The following is a 13,410-nucleotide window of genomic DNA, read 5'->3' as shown; positions in this document are numbered from 1 at the left end:
TGTCTTACTTCACTTGGTGATAACTGTTGTGTTGGTATAATGGTGATAGGGAATTGTGTTATATCCGTTAGATCAATGTCGGCATCCACTTCGCTAATGTTATCACCAAATGCGTTCGGGTCGATTGACATGTCGTGGTTGGTGTTTTCGGGTTTGTGTTTGTTGTCCAAATGTCTCCTGGATCGCTGCCAGACGAATTTTGCTGCCACAACACAAAGTATGGACAACAGGCCGCCAATCAATCCACCGCCCAAGTATAAGTAAAATTTATCCCGTTTTTCTAAAAAAGTACAATGAATTATTGTTGTTATTGTTGTAAACCAAATGGTATAAAGGATGTGAGTTTATGTTTTCCGTATGAAGTAGAACAAGAAATGTGGAAATGTTTTGTGCTACATTGATAAATATTATTTAGACAAAGTTATATTGCGCGTTATATAACGGTGCAGATTTTCGTATCGATTGTTGTTTTAAATTAAAAATTATTATATATTATATTTTGCACCAATCGTAGACTAAATATACACTAAAGTAATAGTTCGAGCGCGTCTAACAACTGGTTTATTCTCCGTATGTATATAGTCGAAGTTCTAAGTGTAGTGATTGAGCAACGAACACGTATACGAAGTATCGTCTTAAGCCCAGGTCAGGCCAAGAGGTTTCAGGATTTGAAGGGTCCTAAATCTACATACATTTTATTATGTTTACAATGTACCATAATTTTACAATTTTTTTTTTTTAATTAAGTTTATCAATAGTTAATAATAATAATTGATGTTTTAAAAAAATATAAATATCATTGTTTATGCATTTAATAACCCGATATATATTAAGCCCTGGGGCCTCACATATTGTTTGCATTTACAGCGTAAGGGTTTTCCACGGTGTATTTATCTCACAGTCCTGTTGGTATTACGAACAACCTCCCTTATAATTTTGACGTCATAACTATTCGTATTATATATTGTTATATATAAATAAGGCTCTAAACAAGTATCTGAAATTGTCTTATATTTATAAAATTTCTATGTATAATGTGAATAGATTAAGTATTTTTCTGTATATATAGTATTATTAAGTTTGGATTAATCATTGAATGTATGGGATTTACAATGTTTACAAGATAATTTTTTTTTCATTTATACAAGTTAATCATATTATATTTAAGCCTTTTCGGATCTAACTAGAAATATAAGAATTTAATATCTATATAGCTCCTTTTATATTTCAGCAGTCTTATAAATTAAATGATTAGATTATTTTTGGATAATAATGGTCTATTTTATTTAATTAATATTTTTTGTGATACATGATATTACCTGAAATAAAATCGTATGAAAATTAATTTTAATTCTTATAAATTATTTTTCTTAGTTATTCATTTTCGAATGAATATTAAACAAATTTAAATTTTTTTTGAGTATTTATAATTTCATTGATATTAATATTGTAGATACCACAAAATATTAAATACCGATTTATAAGTAAATATATTTTTATTGTATCAAAATTTAAAAATTGTAAATCATATTTTGTTTACTTTTAAAATTATTTAATTATTTTTCCACATTTATGTTAGACTGTTGTAAGAATATATAATTAATTGATATTTAATTATCGTAAACGATTACTTTATTATAATTGAAATATTTCAGCTATCTATATGTTGTAGGCTACAAATATATACACACAGTACAATATAAATTATAACTATTAAAAAATGCAGTTATTTTTCATGAATACATATTTATTGAATTTGTTTTCGTTTACCGTGTTAGTAAAATAGACAGAAATACACATGTTTTTAAGAAGAAGAAGAAGTGATTTTATTTAAATATTTTGTAATTGTAGCTTTAAATCATCCCCAAGAAATCTTTTATTTTTGCAAAAACTTTTAGCGATTTGAAGTGGTATTTATAAGGAACTTTTTAATACGCATTCTTAGGCGTGAGATAAATCGTTTTTTAACAAGTCAAACTTCAATAAATCGATTTACGTTTCATATTGTTAACAAATCGCATTTCATTATGCCGTGTTCTTCAATCCATTAATATTAACACTTACTATGCATCATTTTGTAAGATACGTAACTGAAAGTAATCAGGTTCGCTAAAACGTTACTCGGATCAGTCGTCTTGATTGAGGTAATTTTTGGTATCGGATTCGACGTAGATTGCTGATACATATTCCGGAATATCGTACCTAATGTATAGATAATATGGAAATCATTCGTCAATTATTTTCTGTATTTTTAATTTTTTTTTGTCATCGAAAAAGCGAAGGTTTTCGTGTTCCATTTACAGCGATAGTGCAATGGTGATTGTACGAGTAGTGTGCTAAATACGTATCATTTATAAGCCGTAGCAGTGTAGTGTGTAGGTATAATATATGAAAACGTATATACATAGGCAGCGCATGAAATACAATTGTTAAACACACCAATCTTATAAGATAAATATGATAACAGTGATTCGTAATAAAAAGCCTTCCGTGAAAACAACAAAAAATTCAGCGTATTAGTGCGTCGAAGAGTTAGTGTTGATGCAGTTTTTAATCATTAATACGTATATTGAAATACAGTCATCACGTCCTGAAATGCATGGCAAATAATGAAGATATGTTCTCGTGCATTGAAAATAATATGTCGTAAAATAATACGTGTAAAAACGGTTCCGAGTGAAACTAATATAGAGTTTGTTGTCAATTGAAATTAATTACGTTAACAAAATTCCTCCACTGTTTTACACACGATGGTATCGTCCGTACGGATTTTAATTGGTAGTGAGCACATGAAAGTAATTGCAGCTTTCATACAGAACGGATTTTTTCTATACGGTCGCCGTGATACAGTCTTATCATTAGTGACCTACATGAATTATTGCACAAAAGACGATTTTTATTCGTCTGCCGTCCGTTGTCAAAGCAGCTCGTTGTCGTTTTTTTTTTGTTATAAAAATGCAGGGATATTGACACAGAAACGTTAATCTCTGCTGTGAAATGCAGACCTACACTATGTGATCAAGATCTTTACAAAGATAGAAACGGAACAAAAAAAATGCTTTGGAAGAATGGTGTACTCATTAATTGGGTGTACTCAGTAAATACGATTGTTACGTCGTTTTCTACGCAATCGAAAACGACGATACAAAACCCACATGGCAATGGTGCGTTTTCATTCATGTTAAAAGAGTTGGAAGTTTAAAAGTAAAATATAATCAAATGATTCAAGGGAAAAAACCGTCATGTATGAAAACAACGTCCGTTCGGAGAAAATTTCGTACGGATTTTAACCACACGGACGAAAAATCGTGGTGTGTGAAACAAGCATAACTGATCAGTGTTATATTATGGTGCGATCAAGTTTTACGTTCAAATGTATTATTTTACTTTACTTATTTTTATTATAGCAGAGGGAAGACAATTTTAACGTAATTATATTTTATAAAGTAGGTAATTTGTAGGATAAAATTAATATATAGATAGTACTTTTAAATTTCAATTTGAGAATGTTTTGTGAGTCGATTAGTATCCAAATATAGAAAAAGAAAAGAATTTATAGTTATTATAAATTTAATATAGGTAGTTGTATAAAAGAAAAAAATTAATAATCCAATTAGTGGTTTTTTCAACAATGATGATAACTATACATAGTTGTATAAGTTAATTGTGTTTGTAAATGAAAAATATATAAAAAATATTTATTATCTAGTACATTTATCGTATTGATGAAAAATGTAGAATATTAAAATTATAAAAATAAAAAGAAATGCCAACTCGAAAATGATTTCATGACGAAAACAATAAAAACACAAGACCACAGAGGATTTTAATTTAGTTAAAAATGTTTATTGTGAATATTTTATTATAAATTTATAATATATCGTGGAAAGTAAATTAAATGTTTGCTGAGCCAAATCCTGAGACTCATTAATAATATTATTAGCCCTTTATAATTCTTAGTTATTTGCTTTGAATAGTATTACTAATTGTTGATTTTATTACGATACTTGGCAGATCGTACTGCATATTCTTCGAAATTAGAAGACCCAATTACTATCTTTCAACCACTGTCAATGTATTCTACAAATAATATTAACAATGTTCGAACAATTTTCCACGAAATATCCTCTGAGCTTTCTTGTATTTTTGTATACTTAATAGCTTAATTTGCATAGGCTTAAATGTTTTATGATAAAAATAAAATTATTTTTTATATGTATGTTAATATTCGTTAATTCAATTCTCAAATTAAAAAAAAAAAAAAAAAACTCAACAACTATGAAATTACCTAATTTCATAGTTGTTGAGTTTTTTAATAATGTTCAATTGTTAAAAAAAATTTTCTTCTGTTTTTAATCAAATCAAATCATTGTTTTAGATTCTCGAAAATAATTAATTAAGTTAAAGTTAATTAATATTGTTTTTAGAACGATCAGTAAAAAAATTCCTTTAAATAGATTTATAATATATTTAAAAAGAAATGTAATACATTTATTTTTACTTAATCAAAGTTATTTGTATTTTATAAATATATTTTAGTGTGTCCCAGTAAATTACACCGTGGTAAAAAATATGCACGAATTCCGTTAACACATTATTTTGTATTAGTAAACTTCTAGTAGATACTCTATGGACGCGTAGATATTTCGTATTATTCGAGAACTATATCAACATTTTTGCATTAGTTTTATGGATTTCATATCAAATAATATTATGCCATATAAATAATCTTTACATTTACCTAGTGACGAGCTTGATGAATTGCCTTGTCCGATGGGATTGGTACCCGACTCGTTATACCTGGTCCTGGGGTCGTTTGCTGGTGGGGATAAGGATTCGAATGGCTGAACCGGGGCCACGCCGGGGTTGTCAAAGTAGTCCAGCTCCATTACAGTCGGTTCGTCGGAATGAGCTGGCTCTTCAAATTGTTCTTTTAACACTCTCCTGGGTACTACAAAAAACCAATACCGGAAAATGTAGATTAGTTGTCTACAATGTATTATATTGTTAACACGGCCTTAACACATTTTTCGTATTTATGGTTCAAATGGGATCATTTGTCGTAAAAAATTCCGTTTCGAATAAAATAGACTAGTGCACTCGGAGGAACGTTAAAAGCGTCATTTTAAGTTCGATCAGTGCCTTTAACAGTACTTACTTGCGTTTTAGGGCATAATTATGTATATATATAAGTGTATATATCTGTGTGTATATTGGAAAGTTCATTTATGGTGCAAATTAATGTTCTGACATTAACTAATAACTTTTCCCCAATTTTATATAGGTTTTATCGAAGATAATTTATTCACTCTTAAGTTGTACCGAGTATCGAAAGTTGATTGATGGACTTCAATGATTTGATGGTTTATAAACGTCAACATTTAGTAAGAACATTTTGATTTTTCAGCAGTCATAAAGATTGTTTTTAGAATTGTTTGAAAAAAAATGACATTTTTTTTTTAAACATATTGATTTATTTTGTTTTGATTTTATACACATTTTATACATAGGACGTAAATAAATGAAAGTATAAATAAAAATGTATAAACTAGTTGAAAAACTTTTCAATTTTTCTGATCATATATAAAAACTGTATAAAAAATTATAATAAAAATTATTTTCAATAGTATAAATCAATAGATATTATTTAATACAGCATTTCCAAACTTATGGATCCGTGTCCCAACATTGAATCATAAAATATTTTTGATTGGTCTTTGTTCGTAAACTTATAACAAGAAAAGTATTTTAGTTATATATATATATATATGTAAACCAGTATTAATTTTTGCAGTTTTGCGTTAAATTATATAATACAATTTCTTATAGTTAAATGATTAGTAATGTTATTACATTAAAGCATATTAGGTTTTTTTTTTTTTTTGAAGGGTCGTCTACCCAACACAAAGAACATTTAGCATAAAGGTAGAGAAACACTGATTTAATATAACATATAAAAACGTTAAGTAAATATAAAATATAATTTTGAAAGTAGTTCTATGTGATGGATATGGATTATACGTGTAGTACGCGTAGTATCCCTACATAGTATGCGTAGTCTACACAGGAACAACATAAAAACGTATTGCTTTTATTCAAAAGGCTTTTGTATCTATTGGATTTAGGATTGAAAAAATATGAGAAACAGACGAAAATCTAGAAAAATATTAAACGTTGAAAGGTATTTTCGAAAGTGTGTAACTCACATTTTTAAAATAACTAGAAATGTAGATATTTTCACAGTAAATAATATTTTTCAAATGTTAACTGTAAACAATTAGCGTTTTGTGTACCTAATACACATTCTATCGTAATATACCTATATTTTCTAAGTAAATTAAATTTTTCATTTTATTATATTATACATAATATTAATATAATAAAAGATAAATAATAATATACCAGATGCTCAAGTCAATACTTTTTAAACACACTATATATAATAGGAAAGAGAATTTATTTTTTCTTCGTGGTCCATAAATGTGAGAAAATATTATTTAAGAAATAGCAAAGGACTGTTTTATGGAAGAGTTTAAAATTGACATCGTTGATGGTCCGTAATAATTTATTGCAAGACATTTATATAAAATATTGCTTTTAATATTAGTTAGAACCATTTAGATTTATTTTCTTAAATAAAGATAGGGTTCTATTTTTAACAATATTTATATATGGATATAATATATGTATATGAAATTCCTGCATAAAAAGGTTATAGGTGGTTTACGTATTAATATCGTAAGAATTGTGTGTTATGTACAATGAAAGTACAGTTTAAAATATAATATTGGTAAAATCATGCAAGTAAACCATACGTATAAAGTTATAGAAAAAAAGCCCTTGTGTGTTTTACGAATTTTGGATACACCAAATTTATTGATCATTAGAAAATGATTAACATAATTTATATGAAACATATCTTGCTAAGATTTATTGTCTATACGAACTCAAAAGAACGAAAAAATGATATCCCACAGTTTCAGAAGATATTCATCTTGTATTAATTATACATACAATGAATAGTGAAATCATTTACCAAATGTGAATTTAATAACCCGAAAGAGCAATGTGTTATTGATAAGCGAAACACAAAATGATTAACGATCTTCAATTCAATGATAATGATTTAAAACAATATTATTGTGTTCAACTCCTCGGAAAAACGTTGTAAATACAAAACAGTTTGTTGAAAATATCCCGTAATGATAGCGCATTGGTCTGCGTGGAAAAAAATAACCACACGATGTCTGAAATCAACACAGAGTGGGAAATAATTCGAATTTTGTCAACTTGTATCGGAACAGAATATGTACAAGTATTTATAGTATACATACACACTGTGTGTACACGTATTTGGGTTAAGATATTGTCATTGTTAGTGTAAACAAAGGCTCATTATCAAACGACTAATTATTTAGGACTTACCGCAGTTGTAGACGACTTTCAAGTACATCCTGGAAGCGGGCTTACAAGGGTTGCCGAATGTTGCCGCGTCCGCTACCAGCCTACAATTTCTTTTGCCATGGCACACGGTCATTACGGTCTCCGTCGCGTAACTCACCAGGCATGCTTGAAAATAATTACACACAATAAATTTTGAATTAAAACGGTGTAGTGACGGGGTATGGGCGCGACGTGGGACGTTGACGGGGCCGTGACGAAAGGAAAGAAGCGCCGTGTGTCACCCCTGTAGCGCCGTAATATCCACTCACTTTCTTCGGGCACGCCCTGTGGCTGCGGACACTGTATGCTCTCGTACTCGGTGCGGCCGTAGCTAGCCGAGAATACGGCCAGCCGGGAGTTTGGGTTGCACTGCAGGTTGACCACTTCGTCCTCGCACGCCACTTTGCTCCGAAACTCGACTGCGAACAAATGCCACCTGTTATCGGTAATCATGTCATGGGGGAGTACTGTGATGAATTTTCCTGATTTATAACATGCTAATGGTTTTATAAGACATATTTATTCACTGAAGATGTACCGAATTATTTGGAATAGCTAAACTTTAGACTTTGGCAAATACAAGGGTTGCTCCCACCACCTCGATGACGCCATTGGTCTATAATATGCAGGGCCGTATATTTTTTGAGTAGTAAGTACTGAGCACCAGATTATCGAACAAAACGGGTCTACGCAAATATTTTGGACTATTTCCTTGGAAAATGGAGGTGCAATACAATGCCGTAACAAGTGGTTGGCAAAACGAGTGGTTGCCAAAGGCGCATCAAAGTGAGGGGGCGAATTTGAGTTGAGTAACAATTGGTCTTCTTTTTGTATGAAATAAGGGCCAAAATAAAATTTGCCAAGGGCGCCACAGAATTTAGTTGCACTGGTTAAGTTGAAGCAGTGTTTAAAGCACACGTTCAGTTAAATGTACGTACACCTGCTACATATCGTTTATGTATTTTTAAACTGAATAGGTACACCACGTAGAATGTCGCGCTGCGCATCGTTTTACAAACTGTTGTTAACTCAACAACAATAATAATAATAATAATAATAATAATATTAGTATTCAGTCAATTATTATTCAATACAGTCATCATTATATTTTTTCCGGTTCCAGCGTGCATTTAAAGTAATGGATAATTATTATGCCGTGAATTCGGTGCGGAGCGGGTAATATTTTTAAGTGGTGACAAAGCGTCCGGAACGACCCTTTTTGCTGCACATTTACTATGGCAAATGCTTTATAATGATATAGATTTAGATCCTTATATTATTTTGTGCGTACAATTAAAGCAAGCTAAAGCAGGAGAAAATGTTCGCATGAGTATTGCGATGAGATTATTGTGCACATTACGCAGCTTTTATTAAACAATCGCACATGGTATGTAAAGTTAGCGGCATATAGACATACAGGAAGTGGAGAGGAGTACAAATTAATTGTAGTATGTAGACCAACAATCGAATGGTGCATTGTGTTTCGACGAAATTTACATTATAAACTTAAGTTTAAAGTTGAAACAATGATAATCAACTGGTAACTAAAAGTGAACAAGAGTTCATTAAATTAGTAAAATATTAATACGATGAAAATTTAATTCTTGTACCACCCAAACGGTGTTGTACCGAACATTTGGTGAAAAATAAAAGCAAATAAATGCATGAAGTTGATGGTATGTGTAAGTAAATGTCTCATGGTACGCATAGAAAAAGTGAAAATTCGCACTGCCTTAAACAGTTATAACGATATATAAACAGTTAGAGTAGAATAGAAATAACTTTTTCGAATAATAAAGAAGAAATAGAGTAGGGGAAAGTATTATCGTGGTATGGAGAACATTTATGAACAATAACGCACAGCACATACCTTACTATCCCATCCAAAAATTTTATAAAGATACCCGCCTATGAAAGGTTTTTTTGTATTTATATATTTATGTTTTGGAACTTTGAGTATTTAAATATATTTTAAAATAATTGACATTAACAAAACGTTTGTAAGACCTGTATAATTAATTTTAAGTTAATGCTTATCATTTAGCAATGACGTTTAGGCGTACATACTAAAAAATTTTTTACAAGTCAATACATACGCTATGCAATTATTAAAAGTTCATTGCGTTATAAGATATGGAGATGTAATAATAATTTTGAAAGTTGATAATTATTAAGATTCTATACAGTCATAATTTTTTCTTCTTTTTTTTAATTATTAAATCTATTTACATGTAACATAATCATGTATTTAAACTAAAATAATGAAAACCATTGTAATATTTAAAACTAAATCTACCAATTAATTTACTAACGATTTTATGTAATTCTATATAAAATATAGTATTATTATGTTAGGTGATGATTCAAGTCGTAGATAATATTTTATCATTGTAGAACTGTTGAATGAAATGGCTATGAAAAAATAATTTCGAGTTGTATTCAGGATTATTAGTATAATAAATATGTTATTATGATGTATGAATGTTGAATTCTGCTGGTTAATAATTCTAAATAAAATGTTATTATAAGTCTTGTATTGAAATTTTAAGACTTATACTTAAATATACATGTATAATAAATATTTTTCAAAAAGATGAACGGATAGTTCAAATTATAATTTATTTATTTTGAATTGATTGATGTTATTCAAAGTTTCCATATTATTTGAAAAATTCACTAATTTTAACGACAATAAGTTTTTCATTGATTTGTAGATTTTATTATACATTATATTGTGATTTTTCAATTATGTCCCACTTAATTATTTTGAAGTACTTTTATCAACTAAAGAGAGATTTAAACTTAAAATTATAATTAATTTTCAGTAAGCTTATCAACTACTTTTATATTGTTTTTTTTTTTTCAAAATGTTTGTATACCAAAGAACTATTTGTGGGTTTCTACAATTATTCATAATTATTCGATTGATTTGAATAAAAAATTAATTTAGGATAATAAAAAGGGTTTAAATAATAAATAACTTTGTGTTATTGAAATGATTAATTTAACTTATCTCGTGAATATAATAACGATTATACTTATATGGGTAACGATATGAAACAAATTAAAAAAAAAAAAAAAATACGGAAAGGATAGAGATACTGAATGTTGTGTACTCTTCTCACTTCACTCAGTTTTGGGTATAAACTATAAAATCATAATTTTATATTTGAAAGAAATAATAAATCATTTTATTCGAAAAGCGATTCCGATGGAACGTTTATATTGTCCAGCTTATAACTTTTATAGGTCATAAACTTTAAACGTTCATACAAATGTGTTTAAATAACGTTTCCGAAAACTATAAGATTAAATTAAATAAAACAACGATTTACTTTGTCTTAAATTCACATAGTTTTTTAATTAAAATAACAAAAAGATAAATAATACATTTTTGAAAAGATTTTTTTTTTTAAAAACACGACTGTAAAATAATTAATTTGTTTGAAATTTCAAGAATTTCAATATTTTCTCAGCTATTATTATTGTTATTATAAAAATAAAAAAACATATTTTTTCCTTAATTGTGTTTACAAAACTTAAACTTAAACTTTTTACAATAACTTAGATAAATTTTTTTTTAAAGTGTTACCAAATTGCTACAAGCAATCACTGTTACTGCTTTTACTATTTTCATCATAATCAAGACAACAAGACTATTGTTTTTCATTTTCACGCCAAGTTTACAATTACAACTACATGCTGGTTGAAAACATTGTTCTCGGTCTGATTCGCGGATGTACGTACTATGACCTAACTCTTGGGGCGTACATCACTAGTTCGACATTTTTTCGCACAAATATCAAAAGTGGTTGTTTCGTTTTTTTACAAGCTTCCTTTTCCTCAAGTAATTCTTCAATCACGAATACCTCCACATTCCTGGGAAAATGAAATAATATATCATTCTTTCTTCAAACAATGCACAGGTAGTTACATTAGCTAACGGTTTTTAATTTAGTTATTATATTGCCACACATCATCACAGAACGTAGTTATTCACACTATGATATTTATTTATATGAAACAAATGTTGTCACACTCACAGGGTTACATATTATATAAATATAAATATCACCATACAAGTGTGTATGAATATGCCATTAAGTAAATTGTAACTTAAATTATATCCTTAATGACTGAATCAAAATTATGTTCAACACTTCAAGTCGTCGCAGTGGTGCTGTTATACTATATTATGTGAAAAGGTTTTCTTGTCTTTTTAATTAGTGACGGATTTCTCGCTTTTTGACGGGTTTTACATTCTTTCGAGTTTTGACCGAGTCTTTTCATACTTTTAAAACTTTACACTTAAATGTTTAATTGAATGCTCTTCTGCTATCATAAAAGTTGAGTAAAAATAGTATTCAATGAAAGCCATGTGGGGTTTTTTTTCTTCTTCACGAATACGTGCGGATGGTCTACACTGCGCGCATTCCTTCATTATATAATAAAATACATAATATGTAATAAATTATGTAATAATATAATAAGTACAATGTGTTCTTTTAATTACGTGCGGCGGTAATGTAAGATACTAACGTGGTTACATTGTTATAAAGGATGCCCGAGATTTATAGGTGGGTATTGTGCGATATTATCAAGTATATAACATAATAATACTGATCCATTTGTAAATCTAATACATTAATTTGGTACACGATGATTACAATGCATGGTTACTGGATGGAGACCTGGCTGATAGTCGAAACATAATTTATCCATACAAATATCGAAAACATTACGTGCATTTTTATCTTGTATAGTATTAATTTTGTTACATTGTATTGTCGGTTTTGCGTATTGTTATAATCTAATATTATATAGTACCTAGTTATAATAATGTACCACCTCGGAATATCTGTCCGTTTTTTGAATAATAAATCAACGCACGTTACTTATTTTCCCAACTTCAGCGCCGACTAAAAATTATCGCTTATGCTTTTCGGTTTGTCTGTGAATAATTTGTTTTCTGTTGCAGACAAAGTGCTTGACGCAAATTAAATTGGTTTTTCGTTCTTATTTACCTGCAGTATTACGTCGTTACTATACTTACGAACTATATCACTGCCAACGGAAATCCCGGGTTATTGGTAACTACAAATAACTGTGGGTTACGTTTTTCAATCATTTTTTCAAAACATTTTTCAGCAGCATTTTACTGACTACTTCGAATTCCTTTCCCCAATTTTATTCAGAAGTGATAATAAACAATGTATTATATTATGTTATTATATCAATTAACCATTAATATTTTTCTCTCAGTCCTTTTAAATACTTCATACCAAACATATATAAAAGATTCCTGGACTTCTCGTTGATCGTTTGACTACTAAGGTACTTTAATTGTTCCATTTCAAACGTAATCAATGTTATTCACTTTGCATTATATCTGCGCCAAATATAACTGAATTTAAACAAAGCTCGTGTCGGCTGTTGGAACAAAAATGCAATCGAAAATATAAGCGGCAGACAGATCAATAAAGCATTGAATATTTCCTTCCTCCCGGTTACTACATCATATAAGCTGACGTTATCATCGCCATCTATACATACGTGAGGCAAGTGTCATGTACCTAATTTCATATACAGATTTAATGTATATTTCAGATGTATGCATTGAGATTGCATTTTATTCTTTTTCACGACCACTTTAAATTGGTGATGTAAAATTTCTTGTTTTTTACTTTCTACTCTATTTACCATAACATTTTATATTGGTCCTTTTTATTTTGCTTTTACCGTCAGCTTTTAGCGCGGCTAAGAAATGTAAGTATTTTATACATAAAGAATATATACGTCAATACACTACATTCAAAAACGTCTCGAATGAATTTTGATAAACCATTACATTATTGTAGATTTTTTGCTCGCTACTTAAGGAGATATATGATTTCATTAATTGAATAATAATCACTTAAAATACTTTGATAGACTTTTTTGACGATAGTGTTCACTTTTCATCACTAA

At 29.0% G+C, this 13,410-nt stretch overlaps 1 protein-coding gene across 3 annotated transcripts in view; it reads right to left on the bottom strand.

Annotated features, from left to right (window-relative positions):
- The window catches only part of LOC112691056 (protein eva-1 homolog C), a 271,834-nt gene that overhangs the window by 4,909 nt on the left and 253,515 nt on the right, over window positions 1-13,410 (bottom strand). Inside the window, exons 4-8 of one of the 3 annotated variants that reach the window (XM_025565184.1) lie at window positions 7,713-7,862; window positions 7,426-7,569; window positions 4,742-4,951; window positions 2,065-2,202; window positions 9-280 (exon numbers count right to left, since the gene is read on the bottom strand). In XM_025565184.1, the coding sequence (XP_025420969.1) occupies window positions 9-280; window positions 2,065-2,202; window positions 4,742-4,951; window positions 7,426-7,569; window positions 7,713-7,862 (914 nt within the window). The remainder of the gene's footprint in view (window positions 1-8; window positions 281-2,064; window positions 2,203-4,741; window positions 4,952-7,425; window positions 7,570-7,712; window positions 7,863-13,410) is intronic. The other 2 variants (XM_025565185.1, XM_025565186.1) reach the window with 2 other exon arrangements.

The sequence above is a fragment of the Sipha flava genome, unplaced genomic scaffold (assembly GCF_003268045.1).
Source record: "Sipha flava isolate LNK unplaced genomic scaffold, YSA_version1 553_pilon_pilon, whole genome shotgun sequence".
Lineage (NCBI taxonomy): Eukaryota > Metazoa > Arthropoda > Insecta > Hemiptera > Aphididae > Sipha > Sipha flava.
The sequence above is the reverse complement of the archived record's forward strand: the minus strand, read 5'-3'. Positions and strand labels throughout refer to the sequence as shown.